Below are 27,735 nucleotides of genomic sequence, written 5' to 3' on the forward strand. Positions count from 1 at the left end.
CAGCTTTAAAAGCATAGAAAGAAATCCCAAACACATACTCTTTCTGCACTTCGAGAATAAATGTACTTGCTTTTGCATAGTATGTTAGGAGAATGCTGATCAACTTTCCAATACCATTAATGAAAATGATAGAGCAGCTCAATAAAAAATGAACTGCAAAGCCACAAGGTCACAGTGCTTAGAGTTTTAAAATTACGTACATCTAATTTTCTCTGCTCTCCATTCCTTTTCCCTATTATGTCAACCTATCCGTCTGATTTAGGCTTGTCTCCAAACCCACCCCTGAAGGACCTAACTCTGCTCAAAGCTCATTTACTGGACACTGCACTAGCACAACAATGTGCTGTTAAGCTGCATAACACTGCTGGGGTGATCGTGGGCCAGCGCCAACAGGAGAAATCTATAGGAAGCATAGCTACCACTTGTTATGGTTTGGACCCACTGTATGAGAGCCAATCCTGAACTAGAAATTCTCACAGAGCTAAAATATATCTAACTAGTATTTTACAGTGGAGTAACTGTGAAGTGCTTTGAGAGCCTTTAAGATGAGAGTCTGATTATTATATACTGCAGCTGGTATTGCTGTATTTAAAGGCTGTATTTGGCTATTTAAAACTTACCTCTGTCTGAACCATGTGAACCCGGTGAAGCCTTAGATCATGTACTGCTGCATAAATGTCGACAGTGTCCTTTGAATCCAGCTGCTGCAGAATTCGGTCCAGTGCAATGAATGTGCCAGTCCTGCCAACACCAGCACTGGAAAAGAAAACAATCCAAAACATTTAAAAGGAGATGGATCAAAGCATTCACTGTCTTCATATGATAGTTTTATAAAGTTCAGATCTCTAGGGTGAGAAGCTCATTGTTCAAATGGCATCTCTGGGACTTCAAATACTTTATGGTGGAATTTCTTTAGGAAGGAGGAAAGGATAGCGATGGTAGAGGTATCTCTGCTACTGCCCACACTGCTTTCTGCTATGGATTAACTCAGTCATCGAGATACACTGAGAGACTGCACCTGACTGTAACTTCTAAACCTCTTCTCTCCACTGATGAACAAGTAGGCTTGATTCTAAAAGATCAGTTGGCTTGTGCCTTGCGGAAAGGCAGAATAAGGCAAAGTATCCCAGAGTCCCCAGTAGCTAAAATGCTGGGAGGTGGGGTTTGGAGACAGGAGGCTGGGAAGAGGAAAGTTGACCAGTCGGTGATACAGTAGACATCTGACATGTTGCAGCACATCATGTACAGGCAGACACAGGTGGGGTCATGTAAGATACATGCCTCAGCCCATGTAATGGGTGGAGGGGACAGATACTACTGTCAGGTAGTACCAGTGAGCATATGGCTTTATCAGAAGATACATACAGCACCACACTGCACTCTCTCACTCTGTAACCCTATATTCTCCTGCAGCTGGCCAGTGGATCACGGATCAGGCAGTCCAGTTTTGCCTTTTTTGTATACGTGTGTATGGGTGGATCACAGAGCAGAGGAAAAACTGCAGCCCTATGGCTGCCAGAGATGGCACAATAACAGAAGAGCATGAGAAGGCAGTAAGGAGAGGGAGTCTCAGGCAGAATGGAGGAAAGGATGGATCTCCAGCTAGTCTCAACATCCATACATAGTCAGATTCACCCCTGGGTATATCTTACCTTTTCAGAACAACCCTTTGTGATTCAGATGTTGGGCCACAACAGCAGCACACAGGCAATTTAAGAATGCAAAAGCTTATGAGCAGTGGCAGCTGCTGACACCTTTAGTGCTCTCCAGTGATCCCACAGAGACACAGTGGTTCCCCGAGAGTCATTTTTGGGTCATCTCCAGGGTGAGGTTGTGAGCAAGTGCATATGCCTTGGGAATGCTGCTCTGATGTATCTGGAGACTTAAGCCCATCAGCTGTCTCAGGTTCTGTGGCTGCCCATGGCCTAACAGGGATGAACATTTGGGATCTTCCCGAGGGTATGCACAAAGGCTCTGTGTCGCTGACCTTTTGCTGCTGCACATACCTGCAGTGCACAATAGTTGGTCCTGTGTCTGGGGTCCTGTTGATATAATCCCTTACAGTTCTGACAAACTGGATCAGGGACTGGGTGGTCTCTGGCACACCATGGTCTGGCCAGACAGTGTAGTGGAAGTGACGAATGAGCCTTGTTGAGTCAAGCTGCTCTTCCTGTTGGGATACAACATTGTGGGTCATCAGAACAGACAAGACAGGAGGGGACACACATAACATGCACCTTCAGAGCAAATGCCACAGCTGCCACCAGAGATGAGCTGGGCATGATGCAACTGTGCTACAGCAGAAGAAACCTTCCTAATTTAGCCTTGCAAGTGGTTTTAAGCCAATTAATTTTTTTATAAAAAAAGATTAACACAAACATACACTGCAGATTTTAAACTCTCGTATTGTCCATTCTGGGAGCACGGATTCAGACAGCATCTCAACGATCAGGTCTCCATAGTACAAGGAATCCTGGTCAAGGGGCCAGTAGTGATCACACTTCACCTACAGGGACACAGAAAAAGACAGATTTATTGTCAGTAACAGCTGTAAACAATGCCTTCATCCAGCACTGGCAGAAGCAGACTTCAGACCTCCTGTGCCTGAGGATGAAGGAAGAAAGGCAACAGCTGCATTCAGAGTGAGATGCCAACCCCCACCATGTCAGCTCAACAAACAGGGCCTGCGATGGGAATGGGCTAGGATGGGGCTGGGAAGTGGAAGCTCTCATCACAGATGTCTGTGATGGGGGGAATGGGAAGCATTTCACTGATAACCTCTTCTGGATGCCACAACATTTTCTACACCAAGTCTTCTCAGAGCTTTGCTGGGATGAGAACTGGGCCTCCAGTGCCCGCTTCCCCACCTCTTGCTGAGACATGACAGTGCAGTCCCACTCAGCCAGTGAGGTGCAGGAGACATGTGGCTGCCTGTCCTGCACCTGCTTTCCCCATCTCCTCAAGAAAAAATGGTAAACTGAAATGAAATATCCCCATATGTGCCACTAGATGATCACTACTTCAAGTTTGTGTAATCTTTTTACAGATCTAGTCCCTGTCTTACAAAGGGTGCAGGACGTGGTCATACCTGGGGGGGTGGATTGCTGAGACAGCTAAATAACCTACCTACACTTGCACTCAGTAAGACTGTTAAGTGCATAAGTGGTGTCCTTGCTTACTACATCAGGGCTTATGCATCAGAGAGAATTCCATCTATTTAATGATCAACATTTGCTCTCTAGACCTTATATTTAAAGTAGTAGTTGATCAGACTTGATGTGATAAACAGGCATTTTTTGCTGGTGGTTGTCCTTCTGCATGCTCAAGGGGATTATATTAGTACTAGTGAGCAAAGTCCTGGATTAGAGACCAGAAGCACTGAGTTCTGTTCCTAACTATAGCCTTGACACGTTGCAAGATCTTGGGATGGTCACTGCATCCTCACTTCACAGCCTTAATCTGTCCCCAGTCTTTAGATTATATCTCTTATCTCTTACTGTGTATCTCCTTGACTGGGGCCTTTTGCATTAGTGTGATGCAAATAATAAGCTTAAACTTTCAACAGATGTTAAAACAGTCATTAATAACAATGAAGAGTCACTGCTCACCCGGCCCTTCTCAACGCACTGGGTTACCATGACAATATTGTGAACATTTTGCTCCCATGCCATCTTCCAGAACTCATCTTTGGTGCCAGGCAAAGGGCCCTGAGTCGCTATGTATTCCCTGCGGAAATTATTGCCCTGCAAGTAAAGAGAACTCCATTAGTTTTCATAAAGGCAGAAAAAAAGATCTTCTAGCAACTGAACAAGCCATGGGGTTGCAGCCAGGACTCTGCAGCAACAATGCCCTTGCTGGGACAATAGTTTTGAGAGCTGAATTGTTGGACCTGGAACCAGCTTGGACCTGGAAACAGAAGGCTGCTTGGAGCAGAGAAAAGGAAGAGACTGCGGCAGTGTATCTAAATACTGTTCCTTTTGTGGCAGTCAAAGCTTTTCATTGTTCTATTGTGTTCAGCACAGTCTCAAGCAATTTTGGAACTACTCAGAGGTTTTGTTTTATTTACTGTTTTTAATAAATTAGCTGAGTTCTGGCTTCAAATCTGGATTGCTAAAGCCACTGCTATTATCAATCACAACTCTTTGGCAAAGGGCATTATTTTAATCTCAGCCAGTTTCACCATCCTGCATGGTGCCAACATTGTCAGGATGAGCTACAGCTCCACAATGAGGATGCCACCTGGAGTGATAGCTACAGTTGTTGTGGACACTGTATAAAACCAGTGACCTTTAAAAATGTGTCCTTGGCCAATTAGACCTGCTATCTTACATAACTATAGCAATCCAAGAATCCTTAAGTGCTGGGTAAATCACTCACAGTTAACTTAATGGCAGTCAGACACAGCCTTTCAGCACACCCACAAAATGAGTTCTCAGACTTTTAGCTCAAGTGAATAAATGAAGGGGGAGGGGAGCCTTAAGCATCCAGCTTTATATTCAGTTTTAGATGAAGGACAAATTAACACTGGAGGGAGGACTGTAAAATACCATCCTTGAGTCACTTACTGGTATGTAGCTTGCATTAATGTAGTCTGAGCAAGGGTCATCGTCCACATTGGAAAGCTTCACTCTTGATGTGTCATCTATGAAGAAATTGATTACAGGAGGCTTATGACTAGGTCTTGATTATCAGTCCCTCTCCCATTTACAGAAATGCATTTGTGAAAGGACTGGCAGCATTATTACAAGGATTTTATATAGAGGGCTAATTTAAAGGGATAACTGTTTATATTTGTACTGCCTCTTTCATTCATGAGTGCTGTGGAGCGTTCCAAAGACTAGGAGATGGATGGATGGACAAGCAGGAAGCAGTTAATATCCCAAATTTCCTCTGCTGAGTTGCACAGGATTTGTTATGGCAACAAAAGAGCCACAACAGCATCCTTCTTTGATCCTGGCAGCAGTGTGCTGTACTGGAGAGCAGTGCCCAGCACTGCCCTTGAAAGAGCGGTAGTGCTTCAGTGGTCTGCACAGCTCCCAAGCTAATGTGTGAGCAGGCTAACCATATTCCCTGGGTAGAGAACCCTCTGTAGAGAGATACAGAATGCCTAAGCCACCGGGTCACTGATTCATGAGATAATGCCATGCTGGATCTCAGGCAGGTGTTGTTTCTTCACAACATCATGGGCATGCTCCCCAGCCCGGCACAGCAGGCAGAACACAGGAGAAGCTGTGAAGCTGTGCTCCAAGCACATACCCCATCCAGCAGCAGGGCAGCATGTGGAACAGCAAGTCATGTGGTGTTCCTCCTAGATGCACAGCACGTTGCCTCCAAAACTGCCAGATAGGAGATTAAAGGGGTAAACTCTCAATGACAGGTCTTGCACCAGGAGAACAGGGATAACCTTACATGTGTGTCTTATCATGCAGAACGAGAACCACACTAGCTTTACATTGTATAGTAGGTTTGCTGTGTCCTCTGAAGAAGAAAGATTTGGCAAGGCTGTCAAAAAGCAATGAATGGATGATACCCTGTATGTAAACAACCCTACTGTTATTTCTACTATCCTTGTTATCAGCAGTGACTGAACGGCCCTAATAGCTGGAGCTTTTTCTCTCTAGACTGAACACTAGCCATTACACCTCTAGTGTGAAATGAAATTACTGGTCTGTGTGAAGCTATTCAGGGCCATACATCATCTGCCTCAAAGCACCAGAACCTGAGCTGGCAGAGGTATTTCATCTCTGACAGAGAGGAGGGAAGGGATTGGCTGCACTCTCTTTTCCACTAGGCTTGCTGAAAAAAGTGAAAAATAGCTGGTGTGATGTAATATTACACAACCAAACCTAAAACTCACAGGGCAATATATTATTGTATCGATTCTTCCCTCTGTTCTCTGACAGAAGCGCTATGTCACATGTCTGGTTTCGACCCACATCTTTCAAGTCCTGCAAAAAAATGTAGGAATAAAATGTGAGGTGAAAATAATTAAAGGACGTGACAACACAGGAGGACACAGTACTTATCAGCTCTCAAAGGCCACGGACAGAGAATGGGTGTTTTTTTTAAAAAAACAATCTGAAATTAAATAGCTAATCATACTGGTTTAAAGCAAGCACATGGCTGGCAGGTGCTTTCCATGCTTTATCACACAGATGTGCCACACAAATGAATGCTCCTGACCTCAGCCAGATAGGTATCAGGCAGAGGCTGCTAACCAGAATATGCTATGCCAAATAAGAGCTGGTTTCTGCACTAGGAAAAGTGGAGTTCAGGTGAGACTCTCAAACTTATTTGGACTTGTGTGAATAAGACAAACAAATGCAGGCCTTTCTAACCCATTGATTCAGCCAGCCCGCCCCTTCATAAAGCAAGTCCTTTGCCTAGGTTAGGATCCCACCTCATACTCCTTGGACAGGAGGTAGTTGGAGTCTGCTTGAAGTTTGGTGAAGTGTGCTTCAAAATGACTGACTTTGATCGGACTAAAATATTCAACAGGAGGAAGAAAATCACAGGATGAATCACAGTCATAATTTATCCAGTTGGTTATCAAGAAGTTTTTTTAGGTATTAATTTTTTCTTTTTACCTGGAAGTTTTCCGGTTCCTAGAAATGATTTCAAAAGAAAAAGAAACACTTCATCAGTGAGTGACCAGATGGGACTGTTCATCCATGATGCCATGTTAAAATACTGCTCTTAGAAACAAAACTTTTGATGTTACCCTCTTTGGCCCAAGTTCAGATGGACTGACAGTGGCCTGTCCCTGCGAATGCTCAGCCTTGCTGTAGGTCTCTCGTGGCCATTGCTGGAATAAAAAGGAAGGTATTCTGTTTTACCGTTATGTTCTGATACTGGTAAGAGCTGCCAATAACATAATTTACATTGGAAAAAAGTTGGTAAGTTGGAAAAAAGGAATTTATCTTAAGTCTGTTTTGATTTGTGTTTCTGATTTGATTTGTGACATTGCTTTTAGCTGTGGCACGGAGTTTTCTTGTATTTCAGTTTGATAATAGTGATGTGGAGTGTATGCATGTGCACAGGCAATACAACTTTTTTCTTGCTCTGAAACACTCACAGCCCAGTCTATCATTATGGAGGGTGTCCTATGCTAAGACGGGCCCTAAACTGGTTGATTCTCTACATGCAGAGAGGAATATGTAGGTAGATTTTCAGAGCTGTAAAAGGTCTACAGTTTCCAGCACATCCACTCTGCAGACCAGGTCTCTAGGAGATGCCCAGGTTCATGGCAGGATTAAGTGGCAGTACCACAGTAGGCTTTGGGAAAGCCGCAGAAGTGGTACTGACTCCATACGGTTAGTATCCTTTCACTGCCATCTCCTCCTTCAACACCCTTCCCTTAGAGAATGCTTTCTCTTTATGTATGTTGAGGGAAAACCATACTGGTATAATTGCAGTCCTGCTGGCTATTTAACTCACAGGAAGAAACCACACTCTATCTGAAGGTTATCTAAATGCAATGAGATGTGCAAGGTGGAAAACACATCAATTTGCACTCTGTTCATGCTCTGTGTACTGAGATGCTTAGGAGTGCACAAGTCTATACATGCAAAAGCAGACTTTATTTACTATTGCTAATGATTTATGCCTCTTTTTTTTGGATGGCATATAGAGGAATACACTGAATTTGTTCATAGAGCTTAAGAATAGCATTGCTAAAGGGTAAATCCACTCCAGCTAAAAGCTACGACTAGTCAGAAAACATGTTTTTTCAATGTGAAATCCTGGCATCTGAAAAGCAAATTCAAAACAAAATAGACCTAATCTTGTATCAGTAAAAGAACTGAATTTCAGATTTCCAGAGACTCCCACATAATGGAAATGTTGATCTTTTTTTTATTTCAGAAACCACAAGGAATTTCACATCAATAATGTCGTATCTCTTTCAGTCACGCAAAATGGTTTAAATTTTTCAAAGTTGAGATAGAGTATTTCACTTTTTAAAAATACATTTAAAATTCATTATTTAAGATTCATCTATAATGTGAAATATACAACTATAATTGACAAAAAAATAAGTAAAGTTTGAACTAATCTTTTGGACACTTGAGGTAATGCCACACCTTAAGATTTTTAAACTGAAATAATAAAGTCTAAATGAACAGTTTCAAGAGCTTCCAATCTACAATGTAGATGAAATGAATTTGAAACATTTCATTTTTGACAAAAGACATTCAGTTCGAATGATAAACCAGTGGTTCAGAAATATTCAGACTCCTACTGAAAACTAAAAGCTACAAGGATCCTCTATGAGATAATCCTGACTAACATCAGTAGGTATCTGAATCAAGAATATATAGATCTCTTAATATGTAAGTCATTAGTTCTATACTTAGTGTGTACAGATGTTGGGGGACATAGATTTTATCTGTCAAATAGTTCAGTGCATTCCTCCACGCTTTAAATATTGTATTACTTAAATGAATATAATTTGACCTAACTTCAATAACGGAGACTGATAAAGGGACTCAACTTACCTAACTTTTTGTCTGCAGACAAATAAAGCAGTAACAGCCACTAACATCACAATCAGAAACAAGCCAGCACTCACACCTTCAATAATTCCAAACAGAGGCTCTAGAAACAAAACAGTGTATTTATATATCTTGAGGAAAAGGTATGAAGAATCAAAGAATCAATAAATTTCAGGTGATATATTATTATCAGCTAAAGAAAATGGTTAAATATAAGGAAATGCAAGGCATTTAAACACTTAGCTAAAACCTGCCGTTGATTTTCTGTCCTTATTTATTCCAAACATTACACAAAATCTTTGACTTCCAACCACAGTAAAAGAAAGCACAGCCCCATTATATGGGAGTTTGGTTCTCTTGCACTTTGAAACTTTCTTGGTGATAGCCTCACTGAGCGTTCACCCTTTCCTTTACTGTCAGCAGCTGCATCAAACAATCCTCTGAGTTTTCAAACTAAGGCTGGATGAGCCACAGCTCCAGCCTCATTTCAGAGCAGCCTTCAGGACATGCACAACAATCTGGTTTTGTTCCACTCCTTGCAAATAGTTCCGGATCCAGAGTGTTCTGAGGCACAATATATAATCACATGCTACAGTCATTGAAAAACAAGCCTGAAACTAACCTGCCTCTGTAGTGATCGGTAAAGAGAAGAAGGTGTCTGTGAAGAGTGGTTTAGGGAGTTCCTTTGGGTCTTCACTGAAGAGCTGGGTAAAAGCCCGTATGCTGATCCTAAAAAAACCAGTACCTTTATAGTTAGAGCTCATCAGATGTTCAGAACCAACAGCAGAAAAGTAAGAACTCATTTGCCCCTTAGAGAGAACTAAAACCTTTCCACTGAGCACAGACAGTTCTTAATGTGGGCACCTGAGTTAAATACTATAGCGGGGGGAGCCCAGCTAGTGCAGGTGGAGAGCTCTCAGGTTCCCTGGCAGAGGTAACGGGGCTCTGGCTGCTGGCACACACAGCCCGACCATGCCTGAAGGCAGGACTAGCAGAAGCTGCAGTGGAGAGAGGACTCGGAAATGCTTCTTGGTGGGGATGTTTTCCCTTCACGTGGCTGGGCAGGGCTGTGCTAATGGAGAAATGTTACAGTCTTAGTTCTCCTGATAACCTGGGCATTTCCCAGTCTGAATTTTTGGGAAACGTGCCCTAATGAGAGCAGACTGTGGTAGGGTAGCACTATCTTGATGATGATGAGACACTGAGAGGCATGATGTGCACTGCCTGGCAGGTGCCTTCTATCCATATGGTCCAGTAAGCAGCTTGCAGACCTCTTGGGAGAGTGTTTGCCTGCGGGAAGGGCGTGACTGAGCTGCACTGGAGCTCACATTTGGTCTCACAGCCTGCATAACTGCTGAGCCTGGTCTTGGCAGTCGCCCTCTTCTACACCCTACAGCTAACATGGGCCTAGCTCTGGAGCCTGGGCATGGTGCCACAGGTTAGGATAACCTCCAGGTTTTTCTAGCTTGTTCAAAATGACTGGTGTGGGGTAGTGGTGCCAAACAGAGTGAGTGAAGCATCCTTGCCTTCTCCTGTTGAGTAGTCTTCTGACTTAGCTGACCATCTTAAGTCTTTGCAAAGAAAGATTTAGCAGCTATAGGAGAGCTGCCCATCAAGTTGAGGGAAATAAATAAACCTATTCACTGCACAGAGTTTTGTGCATAATTAATCATATCATTCCCATGCTAGTGAAGGACTGGTTCATATCTATGGGGTGGGGGCATGGATAAAACTTTTATAAATTCACAGTGAAACACAAAGAACATCATACAACACAGTTATTAATCTACAGAAGCTCAAGTCTACCAAGCATCCAGACAGCACCATGCCTAATAATGTGACAGAGCACAACTACCAACATAAATCTAACCTATAAGCAGTCCGAGGCTTTAGGGGTCCATCGCAGAATTTTTGCTGATCTGGATCACACCTTCCTCCCAGATTTTCCATTTCTCCTCCAAGCTTAATGTCAAAGCTTTTATAGTCACTGTCAGGGTTTTCAGCACATCTACTGGCAAAATAATTTGTCTGGTAGATGCGTATGGAGTCATTGTGTTTGTACTCCAGGTAGGAAGGTAATGGGTGCTGCTCATCAGGCTTTGGTCCTTCACTACCTACATCACGTGCAGAGAGAGAAAGAAGGTTTATGTATCACAGCCATTAATGTGATGCAGTTTATAGGCTCTAGCTGTTGACAGACATATTCTTATCCAACTTTCTAGCACTTCTTGGAGGCTGCACAGGCTACGTTGTGAATACAAAGCTACAGTGGTTAGGGTACCTTGTTTCTAGTACCAACCTTGCTATGATTCTTCTGGGAAACTTCAGACAGATTTCCTCACAAGACCTCAGCAAAACTTTTCCAGATACAATGCTGCAATTGTAGGCATGCACAGGTCAAATCCAATGCTATGACATTTTTTCCTGTGCTGTTGGTGGAATGTCTGTGATCCAGATTCCTGGATCCTACCACCAGCTACTTCAAAAAGCATGTAAAAAAAATCCACACACTGACAAGTCTACTGTATAGAGAGAAAAGCTGCAATAAGAAATGACAGGAGTCCCCTGAATGGAAACTCACAGTAATGTGTAAAAGAATCAGGTAGGCAAAGCCATGGCAATGAGTAGTACCTTTCTCAAAGAGCTTTATAGTCTGCACAAACATGACAGAGTAGCCAGTGGAAATATTATCTCTGCTTTTTTTCCTAAGGGCTGATGGACAGAGACATTAAGAAACTTTCTCAAGGGTCACAAAATATGTCCTGGCATGCCAGTAAATGAAGCCACTTCTAAAAACAAAGTATTAATTGTTGAGATATCCATTTGTTTTGTCACATATAGGTCAACTGCAGAAAGGGAGGTTTACATGCATGCTACAAGGGCAATTTCTGTTCTGTTTTACAGTGCTGCACACAAAGTCATTTTCTTCACTAAGTGAACACCACCTGGGAGATGCTACCTTTGTCTTCTCAGCATGGCTTACTGAGGTTCTCCAAAACAGTTGCCTTAGTGTTCCCACCTAACATTTCAACTACCTTTTGAGATCTGTGCACAGCAAGGCAGTTTCTTCTGTGTTCACTGCCAATGGCATTCAACCTAAGTCTCCTATGGTGGAAATTTCCTGAACATACATGAGAGCGTAACCTAGAGTACAGAAGCTAACTACTGCTTCTGGCTGAGCTCTGCAGTTGCTACTGACTCTCTGAGGAGAAGACTGAGTTCCTAAGTCCCCAGGCTAGGGAGCAGGTGTAGATCCAAAACCTCTATGAAACTCAGCCACTAGGTGAGGAGAAGCTCCTTTGCTGTGTTAGTGACACCTGTGTACCTCCCCAGGTAACTCCTATAGGCTATAGAGAGAATGGTATTAAATCATGACACTTACCATCAGCCTCTCTCACAACCACAGTAAAGTACTTCACAGCTCCATTAGTATCACTAAACCAGCTGCAGTTAAAAGTAAAGTTGATGGAGGATTTGGTAATCAGCACCTCTTTTTTGTTCACTCGTATGTCTGGAGGTGGCTGAGGAGGACCTGCATAATTAAACAACAACAACAACAACAACAAAAAAAAAGAAAAAAGGAGAGAAAGCATTAACTATGTATTTGCTGTGAGCTAGACCTAGTAAGGGAAATGCAATTCGTAATAAAGCTTGGCTGACTGGACCTATGTCTCTGATTCTATTCTTTTTTGCAATGAAGAAAGTGTCTTCATCTCCCACAGGGAAACTGCCAAAGGATGAAACAAGCCAGCAGTGAATTAACCATAATAACAGTGGCAGCTCCTCAGTAGGAATTCCTGCAGAAGCCCACACGGAACTGCATTAAAGTCTTGCTAAATCCATGAAATCAGAAATTGTAGCTGCTAAAAATGACACAGGTTTAAGCCAGGTATTTGGAGGCCACTGAGCACACTCACTACAGGAAGTTACCTATTTTAAGCATCTAAATTTCTGCTTCCTTTTCCAGAAAAACAGTCCTGCATCAGCCAGACACAGCATTCAAATGCAGAGTACCGTTTTCCAGACTGACTGCACAATTTCCATAGGAAATGTTCTTCGTATGATAGAAAGCTATACCTTGAACTGTGACACAGCAGAAGTAAACAGGAAAGCGAAGTATGTAGGGAAAAACCTTCAGAGGACCAGTGCAGCAAAAGTGGAGATTTTAAGGATCTACATTGCTGAATCTTGTAAAAATCTGTATTATTGCAACTATATTGCACGTATAGGAAACCTATCAAATATGTAAGCAGGCAGCTAAACTTCAAAAGGTTTTAGATTACAAAAAGAAACAATAATTCACACATTTATATGTTGTTTAGCTAAACTTCTTAGATCCACAATGCCGAGCTGCAATTTTTTGTGTTCGAGATAGGGCCTCTGGTGTTAACCAGAGTCTGGGAGAGCAGCAGTGTTCAAAACTAGTAAGAACAAACATGAAACAGCTAACCTTCAAATAGGACTCAGTCTCACTTCTTGTGACATGAGTAGCTAGTTCTTGCATCTGAATTTGTAGCACCCTTTGTGGTAGAGGAAGGAGATGACACGGTTGCAATTAAAAGGCAGTTGATGGGGGAAGGGAGAAGGTGGGTTGGTGACTGAACTCTGTAGCTTAGCTCACTAGCTCCCAAACCAAACATCATTTTTATGATCTAGCATTTCACACAAATGTGGCTTTTAATAAGCAGCTATAGAAGCATCACTGAATATAGGCATCCTGGCCATTCTGTCATTTTTGAGAAGTTTAGCCCTGGAGTGGTTCAGGCCTCTGCGTTGTGCTGTGCCACTGAATCCAGAGGTACTGCAAAAATTGGAGCAGGTCTAGGGCCAGCAATGGCAGGCTGTTGACTGTGGTGATGCCTGGCAGTGCAGAGGCACGAGCAGATGCTACTGCTACCCTCCACTCTGCAGCCTATGGGTGGAGAAATTGAAGAAGCTGTTTCAAAGCACATGCTATGGAAATCTGTGATCCTCCCTCAGGTATAACTCCTACAGGTGATTTGGTCAGGTAGCACCTCAGAAGAATGTATAGAGAGCCCAAAGAGGACCCAGTGCCACAATCCAATGTCCTTACTGATGGATGCTGAGGATGGCTACTATCTGCGAAGGGAAACAGCCAGGCACAGGAGGCCAAGCAGCAACCATGAAGACAATTAAAGGTGTGTGATGACAAGGACATCTTTGATGCTGAACATCAGAGTGACAGGATAATTTTTCATGTTTCTCAGGCTGCATATTTCATACACGAGCCAAACAAGCAGGTCTGGCAATATAACGAGAGGCAATATAGTTAAAATCCTGCATTGTCTGTCACAACAGGGACCAAAGGACAGGTTCACTCTCTTTTGGCCACCAGATTATGAGTGCCACATATTGGCAATTGTGGAGTTCAGAACTACTTTTGCTGTCTATCCAACACAAGCAACTGCTTATTGCTGCTCACTACCTCCCTTCACAGAAACTCTGAATTCCACTTACGGTCGATCATTGTGATGGTGCTGTCTTCAACTACTTCACTCGTCATGTCTGCAGAATGCACCTTGATGGACACGAGGTATCGCTTGTGGGGAACCAGAGTCATGATATTAAGCAGAGATTTGTCTTTTTCTATCCTTTTAGAAAATTCCACTTCACGAGTGTCCATTTTTTTGCATTCAACGCTATACCCATCAAAGTCAGAATCAGGAGGAGTCCAGGAACACGCAATGGCGGTAGAGGTCTGGGGCCGACAATGAAGACTTTGTATCTTGTCTGGTTCTAGAGGAATGTTAAGAAGTTGAAGCTCAGTGGGAAAAGGGAAAAGCATCATACACACTCTGCTCACCCTACGTCCCCTAGATTTTGCATCAACTGTTTGATCAGAGCCAGAATTCCCACCTCTCCTGCAAATGTGCGCTGCCTGATTATTAGGCAAGGCTGTCTAACTCATTTTAGCCATCTGAAATTGGATCTAGTGACATCAGCCTCATCAGGTTTGTGAAGCTTAATTGATTAGTTGTGAAAAAAAAGCAAACAAAGCTACTTGCTGAAGTCTTAACAAGAACAGCAACACTGCAAAGCAATGGATTTCTAGAACTCTGTTACAACTTATTTGGAGGTTATATGTGGTCAACAGTATCAGTCAATACTGATAGTGTCATCTCATGACTGATCTGGTCTCCTGGGTAGCATGTGGTGTGTCCTTATTACTAAAACATACCAACGAAGTATGCTTTATCCAAGTAATATTGGAGCACCATTTATACCATGTAACAAAGATGGGATTTCACACTCACATGGCAGACATCTACATTAAAGTGATTAAATACAGGTGAAAGAGGTAGCTATGCTCTCATTTTAATTAATATGCTGAATGAAGTCTAAACAGCTATTCATCTTACTAAACACAGATGTCAGTTTGGAGCTGAATCCCACCCCAAGTGACATGAGGGTTTGCCAAGGCTCAGTTATTTTTACAACTCCAGTTCACTTTTTCAAATCAGCCTGCTACTGAGATTGCTAGAGACAGCTAGAGATGATGTGGATCCACAGACAATGACAGAAACGCAGAGTGGTGAAACACTCTGATTCCAGTTTCAAATCTAGTACAGCAAGGAGGTTTCATTCATCCTTCCTGTTTGATCGTTCAAAAAACATTTTGATTATTTCAATATCCTACTGTCAGAGAAGTTTGGATATTCAGCCTTATTTCACCCCTGAAACTGATTGATTTAGGCTCTGCAACCAAACAGCCCCACTCTGGATGTGAAGATTGTAAATGTATGTCCATTTTCAATCTTTAAACAGTTGACCTTGCACACAGCAAGGGCTTAGAATCTAGCCAAATTCATCGCCGTCATTCATGAATTTATTAATGGAAATTACTGACTGCAAAAGGAGTTAGTAAGATTTAACAGTTTTGCATCTTCTCCAGCTGAGTGTTAGGGTGTAGTGGAAATCGTTACTTACTCGTTCTCACACTTGCAGACTGTGACTGACTGTATGTCTTCCAGCTGTCGCCACTGACAGTTCTGACACTGAACTCATACAGTCTTCCTGGTCGCAGGCCATAGATGATGCGTACTTTAGATTTGCTGCTGCTGTAGGGATTGAATACTGTGAGGGGATCCTTTGGAAGCCACTGCAACTCAAAATCGTCATAGTCTGTCCAGTCTGGAGGACCCAGCCAGGTGATTGATAAAGAAGTGTTTGCAACATCAGTAAACGATACAGTGTTAGGAGGGCTGGGTGCTAGACAGAAAGGGGGGGAAAAAAAGGAAAAAAAAAAAAAGAGATTCTTAACAAATTTTTACACGAGACAAATAAGATGAAACATCCATTCTTTTTTTCATGCATCACAAAGTGGTTTATATTATCCCGTGTACACAGCCAGTTACTGTGTCTGTGCTGATGGTGGTGACTTTCACAGACATTACATATTACTGAGCCTTTGAAAGAAAAACAGTGCTGAACAAGATCACACTCCCATTGGCTTTATACCCTTAAGGATATCATTTATCTATACACCTTCAGTGACTCTTATAATAAACCCTCCCTCAGAATAAGTCTGTTGCATAGTTGTGAACTAATATGAATTTTGACAGATGGGAATAAACAAAAATCCCAAAGCTTTTGTGTCTTTTACCTGTTCTTCCTTCAGCGTTTGCTGTGTTGGTCAGGTCACCACTGTGAGTCACCACAACTAGCGTGTACTTTCTGCCAGGAATGAGCCCCTGGAAATGCCACTCTTTCAGGTCTCTCCTGTGCCATGTTTCTTTCTGTGTCCCATTTGGGTTGTAAAGATTCAGCTCATAGAAGTCAACATCTCCTGCTGCTGGACCCCAGGTGAACCACAGACTGTCTGTCATGTTTCGGTTGGATGCCTTGAGACCAACAACTGGGGCTGGTACTGAAAAAAAGGGGATGAATATTACTTTATGTAGAAAATCCTTAAGGTGAGGAGAAGCAGCAAGGTCAAGCAGACCTTACACTTATCCTGTAATGACAGTTACCACAGCTGGACAAAAAGCCAGGAAGCATATGTCAATGGTTTCCTTTCTTATTTTGAACTGCCACTGTCCCCAAAAGAGGCTGAAATGTTTATAATAGATAGTTTTGCAAATGTTAAGCAGCTTTTTCCCAGTGTTTGGAAACATCCAGTTCTAAGGTAGCTGAAGAAAGTACACCACTGTCCAGAGGCAGTCTTACAGAGGGGTTACTATATGGTGCCTCAGAGGATAAGAAAGGTTTCACAGAGTGTCAGGGCTGCTAGAGTTGCTTCCCACATGTGGATGAACAAACATAGAGCTGCAGCCAGAGCTCCCCATGGGAAACAAGTTTTATTTCACTGGTAGATTGTCCACCCCATTAACTCTACTTGCTTTGCCTTTTTGTCTTTTCCACTCATAGATCAATACTGCTTTTAGGATGAGAGACAGCTGTTGTCTTTTAAGGCATAAGCAGCATACCTTGGGATGTCCTTCTCTTGACCTGAGTACCTGAGAACTATTGTAAAGGTCTTTGCTTCATTCTTCCTCTTATAACCACATCATTCAGAATTTACCTTCTTATTTGTCTAATGCTTTTCATGTATAAGAGCCAATTTTGATATTCCTAATAGTTGCTCTAATCTAGCATGAGCATTAGACTCAGACCAGCTCACTGGTGTCGCCCATGAGCACCACACTGGAGACAGGTGGTTTTTTTAGATGTTCTTGCCTGTTCTTCCGAAGACAGATGACTCATTAGTGAGGTCTCCGCTGTGGGTAACAATCACCATTCGATACATCCTGCCTTGCCGCAGGTTCTGGAACGAACACTGCTGGAGGTGCTGCTCTCCTGAAATCCTGTCATGAAGGGACTTGTCTGGGTTGTATAGGAAGATGTCATATGAATCAAGCTCCCCTTGTGACGTGGTCCAGCTGAAGGACAGTCGGTCAGTGGTGTTCTCTGTGACCTTCAGATCCGTGACAGCTGCTGGAACTGAAAGAAGGATGAATGCAAGAGTAAATATCAAAGTGTCCAGCCACTAAGCTGAACCTTTAACAAAGTAACAACTCATCGCTGGAATACATTTCAATTAAACCACAAGTAGCTAAGTAATGTCAACAGCAACTTTCAGGAGCAACGGAAAAGCCTTTATGAGGTGCCACTGAGTCTCTCCGATACAATGTTTGTATTTCCCAGCAGGCCTGGTTCTCCACCCTGTGCTCACACAGAAGTGTCCATTAGTTTCTACAAGGAGCTTTAATTGAGTAAAGACTGCAGGACTTGGCTCTAAGTTGAGGTGTGTGTATTCATGTCAAATCCTGTGCTAAGAGCCTTGAGACTGTGAATTAAAAACTTGATGACAATAAAGCATTCAGGTAGTTCCATAACAGACAGACTGAGGGAAGCATTCAGCACTTTGGTTTAATATCCTTATTATGAACCACAGCCACATTATTATGACAACAAATTCCAGATTCACATACCAAGCACATAGCAGGAAAAATGATGCATAAATATCTGGAGACTGTTCATATGAGAATCTTTCCAGAATCAAGATATACAGATGATTCATGTATTTAATGATATCTGACTGAGGGAACTATAAATAAACCGAGATGTTCTAATTACCTGTTCGGCCAACAGTTTCTGCTCGTTTACTGAAGAGCCCGCCACTGACTGTCAAAACTTGTATTTTATACTTCTTGCCGGCTAATAAATCTTCAAATTTGTGCTGTTTGGCAGTAGCTGGCTCTGATTTGTTGCTCAGGAGGATTCCTTGCTCATTCAAGAGCAGAATGTCATACCTTTCAGCTACACCAGGAGCTTTCTGCCAGGTTACTAACAAGGAATGACTGCTGTAAGCATGATGGGCTAATAATTCCTGGACAGAGGCTGGAACTGGAAGCAACAATTAAAGGCAGGACATTACCAGGTGAAATATGGACCATTCAATACACAACTGTGAATAGAGTAATTAATAGAAAATATCTTTACACATTTGCATGTTCACTTGCGGGAAAAGGAATGTCTGTGCATGTGTTTACCCAAGCAAATAATTCCTAGACATAAGTACAATCAGATGAAGCTACAGAGCATCATGGAAATCTGAACTGGGCATGGAGAAGCAAAAGATACATATAATTATAGTGAAAAGAGGGAGGAGAGTCAGATGAACTGACCAAAACAGTTAAGAACGGCATGTGAAAAAGAACTGAAAAATAAAGAAGTGGTAAATTGGTGCAAAATAGTGGCACAGAATAGAAAACATTAGCCACCAGCTGTTGCACGAAAGTCAGGGCCACAGCAAACACATGCAGGTGCTAAACAGAGAAGATGGTTTAAAACCAAGGTGTTCCACTGTTTTGTGTGTTCCAACATGCAGTATATTGGGGCAATACATTATCTAACAAGCCTTGACCATGCAGTGGGCTCTGCGAGAACGCAGTATTCGACTACATGGAGCCCTGCAGATGTATACGTCGGATGGGTACAGGCATAGAACTGGGGAGGAATGGAACTGCATTCATCCTGTGAAGGCACACTTTGGTCTGGGGACTTGAATTCCACACACATTCACCCAGGTAAAGCTACTCATGTGACACATCTCACTGGTATTAACAGACTCATGCCTAAGTGTTTGCAAGAATGAGGACTCACGCTCCTTTGAGATAAAAGCTTCTCAGGAGTCTCGGTGTCCCCATACCCAACGGTACATTCATAAACGTAATTAAATAAGGGTCAGCTTCTGGGAAGACATAATGCAACTTGCTCCTTGTCTCAAGAGAAACGTACTTGTTCTCCCAAAAGCTGCTAAGCTGTTGTGCAAGGTGCCACTGTTAGATTGCACCACCACTCGGTACTGCTCCCCAGCTTCCAACTTGTGAAACATGTGCTCAGAGACGTGTTTGGAGACACTCTGGGAATCAAGCTGATGGTTTTGCTGAAATATAGTCACTGTGTAGGAATCAACATCTCCACCTCCAGGAGTCCAGCTCACTTTCAGGCTGTTTGTCATGCCGTTAGGTGACACATGAATGTTTCTGACCACACTTGGAACTGGAAAAAAAAGGGAACACAAAGGTACCTGCTCACAAATTTCCTGTTTGATTCAGACTTTTTAATGCCTACTTTTTTATGGCCACAGCAAATGATTCAAAGGACAGAGAGCACTTACAGGTACAAGTAATTCACTCATGGGTAAGCACAAGTAAAGCAGAAGACATTTGTGTAGGATTGTGCCATTTTAGAAAAGCAATTGTGTGTGTTTACAGGAACAAAAGTAAAGAAATTGTAAGTTAAACAGAAGAAAGTTTCTATGTGGATAACCTCCCTCTTCTCCAAATGATGCTTTAGAAACATCTCAGAAAATCAAAGCTCTTCATGTACACTTAGTTAGTTAGCCGTTTTGCAGTTATAATCTCACCCATCGATTTAGGGTGGGTAAACAGAGGTGTAAAATAGCTTAAGTGATTTAGCTAGAGATACTAAGCAAACAACTGGCATGCATGGGAATAACAGAAACCCAAACACTGACATCTCAGTACCATTTCTATGCAACAAATCAGATTATCTGCTAACAATCAAATATTGGTAGCTATGGCCTTTTGTTATTAAGCACAGATCAAACTGGCTGAAGTACAAGTGTGATTTTCAATGAGATCTGCTGTCTTTGTGCCAGTGTTACAGGAGCTCAAATAAGATCAGGGTTCACCCTTGATTTTCTGTGCCTTATTCGTTCTTCTAGAGAAGCTTCAAGACATTTTAAATAGCACATTATTTCTTACTTGTCAGGCCTTCTATGAACGTAGCACGTTGTGCATCTCCACTGATGGTCAAGACAAGAATTTTGTATAGGCGTCCTGGAGTCAGAGCTGTGAACCAATACTCCTCAATGGTGTTCCCAAGGAAAATGGGTGGGAAGATCTTCATATCATTAAAAAGGAGCTGAATCTCGTATTTATCAACATCTCCCTCAGCCTTTGACCAAGTGACCTGCAGGTCTTCTGTACTCCTGTTACTAAGAGTCAGCTCTTTCACTGACTCTGGCACTGAAAAGGTGAGAAGAAAGATAGGAAACTTCTCAGTACTTATTACCAGATCACAGCAAAAAGATAGCAGCTCTGAAGTCATGCTCCTGAGCTAAGATTTTTCATTCAGCTCCCTAGGAAAAGCAGGAGATTGCACTTATTGACAAGGGTTGTTGTTTGTGGTTTGCACCATATCTAACACTGGAAGGTCCCATTTCAGGACAGGGAGTCCACAATCTATCAGCATAAAAATAATAAACGAATAATAACAGAGCCTGCAGGGAGTTTGCGTAGACAACAAAAACTGAGTACAACCTGCATGTACAACAAATGTGGTGCAAAGACGCCTGAGCTAGTGGAGACCAGAGGCAATCTGCCTATGTGATGCAGCACCACACTGCGCAGTTTCCAACTCCTGCCAGATGCAGGTCAGTTATTTTTGCCCAGTGCTACATCTGAGTTAATAAACTCGGTTTCTTAGCATGACTCATTAGCTTACATGTAGTGCTAGGTGAAGACAGGCAGATTGCATCCACATCCCTGCTGACTCACAACTAACCACCTTACCATTCTTGCCCCATGCTCTCCAACTCCAGTTCTTGGGGTAATTTGAGTAGAGTAAGGTCTAGCCTATCTTCTTCCTTATATATTTCCATGACCAGAAAAAAATGTCTTGTACATTCTGGCATAGTTGAAGCTTAAATACTAAGCTTCCGTGAAAATCTGTACAACTGTTTTTCAGTTTTCCATGTTTCAAGATTTGCTTTCCAAGTTCACTATACAGGTCTCCTCTTTCACCTTCTGTATGTCTGTAACTTAAACATTGGTCATAAACTAAATACTGCTTTCCAAACCTGGTATGACACACATTCAAAGACTCACACTCAACATTCTATGTTAAAATCATACAAGATTTTTGACCCCAGCTATGGTAAATAGAAAAAAATCCTGGAGTGTCTCAGGATGTTTCCAGGGTGTTTACTTACTTGTTCTGCCATAGACCCTTTCACTAGTTTCATATTTCCCACTCCTTGTGCTGACCGTGACACTGTACTGCCTCCCTGGGACCAGATTAGTGAACACGCATTCATTTTCATCCTTTGGGACAGTTTTTGTTTGAATAAAATCATTGTTGTTCTTGATGATCACTTCATAATTATCAAAATATCCAGAGGCATGTAACCAGGACACCTTCAAATAGTCACTTCTGGCTGAATTGCTGACAGTAAGTCCCTGAACACCTGAAGGGACTGAAAGAAAAAACACAATTGAAGGTTCAGAAAGCAGTAACTTCCTGAAGTAACAGGAGCTGCTGTAGTGGACTATATTTGTGGTAATTACCAGACTTTTCTGAGGAAGTTGCAAAAAGACCACAATGTGGATTTAAGCAATACCCTTCCCTCTAAAATAGTAACTGCAGTTTCCAGGCTGCTTTACATCACATGACAATGGTTTGCCTTTCCAATTTTTGGTCTTTTGGAACTTGGTCAGTTTTGCTTGTAGCAGTGAGTTCCACAGGTTCACACTAATCCTGAATTTGCTTCTCCTAATTTAAATGGCCGTCCCTTGGATTTTCACTTACATCATGACAAGAATAAAATTGCACTAACTTGGTACTCTTTGCCATTTTAACACCCCTTACTATCTTTCTTTTATTCTACTGGTTACCAAATGTAAACTCTCAGTCTTTTCAGTCTTTGTGGAAGTTTAAAAAAGTTTTCCATCAGCACTGCCACCTTTCTCTGAAATTTCTGTTCTTGTTATAATCTCCTTGAACATTGCATGACCAAAACCATAGACACTAGTGTTACATGACCAAAAGCAATAGACATGGGTGTTACTCATTTATGTGACACCTTACTAATGTTTTAGTAGTTAGCCCATCCTATCCTGTTCCTTCAGTATTTGAGTAACTTTTGGGGGAGATGCTCTGCAGGATATACTTGAAGAGCCAAGTAGAGGGATTAAAGGCAGGAAAATGCATTTGAGCCAAAACTGGTACATGATTTCTGCTCTCACAAGAACTAACATATGACTTTCATTCATGCTAAAGTAATTTTGTATAACATAAAGCAGCAGTAGGGGCATAAGAATAAAACTAAGTCTGTAAAGCTGTAATTTTATGGTTTGACCCTCCAACCCCCCATCCCAGTTTGGTCAGATATTGATAGATCATTGATAATGGCTATACATAGTGGTTATGGTGACTGGATTTGCTCAGAGGTTCTCTTTACCTGTTCGTTCCTGGCTGAAGGAATAGTTTTCATACTTCCCACTCTTCGTGGTTATCATCACATTGTAAAGCGTCCCAGGAGTAAGGCTGCTGAAGGAGCATTCACTGAAGGATTTGGAAATGGTGAGAGTCTGAACAATCTGGCCATCGTGAGAGAGTGTTACCAAATAACTGTCTACATCTCCAGAAGCTGGCAGCCAAGAAACACTGAGGTAGTCACTGCGACCTGAGTTATTTACTGTTACTCCAGTCACGCTGGAAGGAACTGTGCAACAAAGAGGAAAAACCAGAATAGCTTTAACTAGCCAATTCCTATTGTTGTGAGAATGCCTGGAATGCCACCCTGCAAAATAAGCAGTCTGGGACTCCTGAGAAGCTCTGCACTGACTCCGACTCAGAAGTACTCATCTGCTTTTTTGAATACAGTGAAGGAAATTGTCTTTGGTGGCACGATCCCAGCACTTCTAAAATCCCAGAAGATGAGTTATTCTCTCAAATTGCCATTCATCAGTAATAGCAGTAACTACTGAGGCTTGTATGAAGTTGAGGCCCATAGCAGAATGTGTTTCATTTACAATGAGTTCTCTGACGCCTAGTGGCCAAAACATGAATGCAATTTGTTTTTCAAGCCAGCAAGGTGAGCAAAAAGGCTCCATGTTGCCAGAACTACCATCACCCAGGTATGAAACTATCAGAGTTATCACAGGGGCAGACCTTAATCATAACGAACTGCCACATTTTCACTGGACTCTGATGCACTGAACTGACTTACCTCAGTAGAGGGGCTGGCCATCAGCTGTCAGAGTCAAAAAAATTAGAACATTTTACAAACTATGTTTATGTACTTTAAGCCTTTTAGTGTTATTATTCTCCAATTGTTTTTCTTTTCTTTTTTTTTACCTGAAAATAGTTATTTTCAAGGAGAACATTGGAGCAAATTGCAGAATGCCTGGCCTTTGCCAAATTCACATAAAGGGTGAAATTGCACTGTGTTGCCAATTTTTCCCTCTATTTAAATATCCAAAGGACTGGTATTACATTTCATGAGTCATTAAACTTAAAGAATTTGATGCAATAGTAAATCCTGTCCTATGCAGTATAGAAGGGCCTCATAATGAGTAATTTAACCCTGGTGGACATTCTTTAATGTTGGACTGGAGAAAAAGAACAGGTTATGAGAAACTGAGACACAAATTCTGCCCACCACCTTTAGGCAGCTAATTTGCACATCTAAGGAAGGAGCAATCGTCCCACGCTACCATCTAGTCAATGGAACACGAAAGTCCTTTCCAAGGAGTGATTCAGCCACCACAGCTGTACATCACTCTCAGGGCATATTTTTGTCTTCACTACAGAGTGATCCTGCTGTACAGCATTCCTGTTGTAAGCAGAGCAGTTAGCTCCCTAAAGCTACGTTAACATGAATCTGGACCCACAGTGTGCCTGAGGTCACACAGAGGAATTATATGGCTTAAACTCCTGTATTGCTGAATTCTCAGTGCAGTGGCTTAATCACAAGACTATTTGCTTTAATAAATTCAGCTTTTAGGAACTCACAAAAGACTTGCTGGAGTATTTTCCTTTTTACCTGTCCTCCCCTCTGCGATTGTTTGCCTTGAAGATATCCCCCCGCTGACGGTGGTGACAACAACTGAATAGAGTCCTCCAGGTTTCAGGGGATAGAAGTGGTATCTGTTGGTTTCACTGGGAACAGTCTCATTTTTAATAACAACGTTCTCGTGAATCAGTAGCACTTGGTATGAGTCTACATCTCCCAGCGCTCTTGTCCAGTTAGTGAACAAGCTGTTGGTTGATCCCTGACTTGCCACAGTCAGACCAGTCACTTGGGCTGGCACTGCAAAGAAAATTGCCATCATGTTACTGAGGAGAAACAAAATAAACCAAAACAAAATCCCCCAAATAACCCAAGTTTAGTCACACTGAGGAAGTGCATCAAAAGAACATTCCAATTTGCAGCCAGACTCAACAGGACTAAAAATAATCTAACTGTGGACTGCTTCCTGTCTGATGGGATGTGGTCTATGGGAAACTATCTAAGGCACCAAAAGGTCTTTCAGACTTTAGCACAGCTTTTCTCAGTCAGACCAAAATGATTCAAGATCAGGGAACTGGAAGAGATGGCATTTTATAAATACCATTAAACAAAAGCCATCAATTTAGGAAATCACTTGGGTTTTTGAAGACTATTTCAAATACAGTCTGTGTCTTTCATTCTTTCTTTCCTCTCCTATTCCCTGTCTCTCATTCTTATTAAATGGCAAACTTGTTTGATGAATATCTCAGGCACAGTCATCTATACCTCCCAGAAGTGTCACACCCTTAATTTTGGGGGTAACTAAGACGGATGGTTTTGGTTTTACTTTTTATGTCAGAAGATCTGCAGGATACTAACTTTTCTAGCATCAAAAGATGAATTAATTGTTAAACAAACATAACATTTATCTAAGTATAAGCTAGTGAACTTACTTAGCCAGACCAAAAAGGAAGAAGAAAGAACAAAAGGAATAGAATATCTAGCACAAATTTTACCCCTAATTTTTTTTTGTTGTTGTTTGACAACATTTGGTCAAAGCAAGGAAATACAGTTACTTCTTCCTAAGCATTTCTGTTTACATGACCAAGCACAACTGAAATTAAGAACACTTTAACATTACAAAATGTGATTGCAAGCTTCATCTCTTGTTTTATATGAACTTTTTTGCACACATAGTACTGGATTAGCAATCATTAACAAAAGCTAGAAAATTACACACATAGCTGAAAACAATGTAATGTTGATAAAAAACTGAATCAAAAATCCCACCTGTTTTATAATGCTGTCATAACATAGTAAGCTCCAACAAGACACTGAAGTGTCACATTTCTGGCCTAAAGGCACTTTTAGTGATACTTCAGGCTTCACCAGAAGCTGACCAATCTGGGATGCATGTAAGATGTATTTCTGTCATGTTTACAGCAGTATTTTGCAAGTAAAGCTAGTAAGCTGTCCTACTGCAAAGAAGATTCAGAGGTTTGGAATGCTTATTAAGACCTATGTTCAGATTCATCGATGTTCATTCTTTATCACATTGAATGCAATGCTGACACATTATGTCTGCCTGATGTGTTTTCAAGCATTGATTCATACTAGTGAAGTGGGACACTGTAACCTTTATGCCTCAACAGGCCTCCTAAAGGGGCACAAGGCAGAAGGAAGTGAAATCCCAGCTATCTAATCACATAGCAGAGAAATGAAAGTGTAAGTCAAACTTTTCAGGCCTTGGAAGGAGTTAAAACGTTTAAGTAAGGAGCACTATCAAGCCATAGGCATGATTAGATTCATACACTAACAGCTTGTTTTTCCCTGTGTTGTGCCAGACCAGAGCTATATTTTAAGACTTTGCTTGCACTGGAAAACGCATAAGTCAAGCAAAGTAAAGCAACACATATGGTTTAAAACTTGCACACGTGCACAAAATTAACACCCTGCAGGGGGTGGGAATGGGACTTTCCTTGTGTCACAGTCATCATCTTAAGTAACAGATACAGATTCTGGAATCAGCAGAGCAGAGAGATTCAAAATACATTTTCAAGGTCACATATGTTTTGTGTCTGTCAATCTTGGAATGTTCCCCCTGAAGCAACATTTTCCTGTGTGGTGGTGGGTTTTTTTTCCCAGATGATGAATGCTTTGAATCAAGGAAGTGACCTTCCTGAAGATACCCAGTGAAAATTGTTCTAGTTGTATGCAATCTTGTGCTAATGTAGATTGATCAGACATGACATAATATTTCAGAAAACTGTTTTGCCAGGAATTACATATCCATTTCCCCAAAATCTTAAATAAATACTGCAAGATAACTGACAGTCAGAAATGAGAGACTCAGAAACATAACTTTTCTATTGAAGAAACAAACGTAAATTCAAGACTTATATGATTTAGACACTGAGTTCATTCAGTTCACTACAAAGCAAAGAAAGTTGTTAATGGTTAACAGAAATAAAGATTAAAATAGTCTGACAGGATGATACCTGTTCTTCCTTCCACTGAAGTCCAATTGCTTAAAATCCCACTAATGGTAGTGACGGTAGCTGTGTATTTTCTTCCAGGTACCAAGTCAGTGAAAGTGAATTCCTTAGCTTCTTTTGCAAGCCCTTTTTTTATGACAGCAAGATCCCTGTCTCCCAGTGAAACTACATAGCTGTCCCATTCCGCAGCAGGGGTCATCCACATGACACTAAGTGAAGATTCATTAGCGTGCTTCACACGGAGCTGGAGAACAGGCTCCGGAGCTGTAAAAGCATACAAATATCACAATGAGAACAGACTTTGTAGTGAACACACATGCCATATCTCAAGCTGCTGTAAGGAATCTGTTCTGTAAGACACAAATGTGACAGCAACAGAGAATTTGTAATCAAGAGAAGATTCTTTATCTTTCTTTAGGAAGCTAGTCTTAAAAAATCTAGTATTTGTGCTATTCTTCCAGTAAAGGGCTTGTAGCAGCAGACTTCAGCAATGCATTATGGCTGTAATGCTTAGGTTTAAACTTATGTCAGGATATATATTTCACTATGAATGGAAATGTGGTGAAGTCAGTGAGCTTCCTCTTGAACTGTGGGTGCTACACAGGGATATAAAACATTTGTACCATAAAACAGATTTACACCAATTTAGCTGTTGGATAACAAGGATGCAAATTACAGGGTCAGAGTGACATTGATTTTGCACTGGTTCATATCTCAGTCAAGTTGGGAGACACTTCAAACTTACAGTGTTATAAAAGAAAGAATTTGACCAGTGAATTTCTGTGTGTGTTCGTGTGTGTGTGTGCGTGCACGCACACAGAGGGAATCTGTTACCTAAAGCAGTCGCCTGATCTGATTTTGTCCCTGTTAAGTTGAAATACAACTCAATTTCCAAGATTGTGGGTTTATGTAAGAGAAAATTTAGTCAGAATAGGGCATAATACCTATGCTTCATAACAAGTACATTATGTACCTGACTGTGGGT

General features: G+C 41.7%; 1 protein-coding gene across 1 annotated transcript in view; it reads right to left on the bottom strand.

Annotated features, from left to right (window-relative positions):
* PTPRB (protein tyrosine phosphatase, receptor type, B) overlaps nucleotides 1-27,735 on the bottom strand; it is a 61,444-nt gene that overhangs the window by 3,774 nt on the left and 29,935 nt on the right. The window contains exons 9-32 of the mRNA XM_010561777.1: nucleotides 26,754-27,014; nucleotides 24,310-24,576; nucleotides 22,723-22,986; nucleotides 21,475-21,738; nucleotides 20,246-20,509; nucleotides 19,254-19,517; nucleotides 18,090-18,359; nucleotides 17,190-17,453; nucleotides 16,117-16,380; nucleotides 15,441-15,722; nucleotides 13,971-14,249; nucleotides 11,875-12,024; nucleotides 10,363-10,606; nucleotides 9,115-9,221; nucleotides 8,496-8,595; nucleotides 6,722-6,805; nucleotides 6,588-6,605; nucleotides 6,401-6,482; nucleotides 5,858-5,948; nucleotides 4,566-4,642; nucleotides 3,609-3,743; nucleotides 2,384-2,506; nucleotides 2,007-2,170; nucleotides 621-756 (exon numbers count right to left, since the gene is read on the bottom strand). Coding sequence (XP_010560079.1) covers nucleotides 621-756; nucleotides 2,007-2,170; nucleotides 2,384-2,506; nucleotides 3,609-3,743; nucleotides 4,566-4,642; nucleotides 5,858-5,948; nucleotides 6,401-6,482; nucleotides 6,588-6,605; nucleotides 6,722-6,805; nucleotides 8,496-8,595; nucleotides 9,115-9,221; nucleotides 10,363-10,606; nucleotides 11,875-12,024; nucleotides 13,971-14,249; nucleotides 15,441-15,722; nucleotides 16,117-16,380; nucleotides 17,190-17,453; nucleotides 18,090-18,359; nucleotides 19,254-19,517; nucleotides 20,246-20,509; nucleotides 21,475-21,738; nucleotides 22,723-22,986; nucleotides 24,310-24,576; nucleotides 26,754-27,014 — 4,454 coding nt within the window. The remainder of the gene's footprint in view (nucleotides 1-620; nucleotides 757-2,006; nucleotides 2,171-2,383; nucleotides 2,507-3,608; nucleotides 3,744-4,565; nucleotides 4,643-5,857; nucleotides 5,949-6,400; nucleotides 6,483-6,587; nucleotides 6,606-6,721; nucleotides 6,806-8,495; nucleotides 8,596-9,114; nucleotides 9,222-10,362; nucleotides 10,607-11,874; nucleotides 12,025-13,970; nucleotides 14,250-15,440; nucleotides 15,723-16,116; nucleotides 16,381-17,189; nucleotides 17,454-18,089; nucleotides 18,360-19,253; nucleotides 19,518-20,245; nucleotides 20,510-21,474; nucleotides 21,739-22,722; nucleotides 22,987-24,309; nucleotides 24,577-26,753; nucleotides 27,015-27,735) is intronic.

This window comes from Haliaeetus leucocephalus, unplaced genomic scaffold (genome assembly GCF_000737465.1).
Source record: "Haliaeetus leucocephalus isolate CR32 unplaced genomic scaffold, Haliaeetus_leucocephalus-4.0 Scaffold151, whole genome shotgun sequence".
In the NCBI taxonomy this organism is placed as follows: domain Eukaryota; kingdom Metazoa; phylum Chordata; class Aves; order Accipitriformes; family Accipitridae; genus Haliaeetus; species Haliaeetus leucocephalus.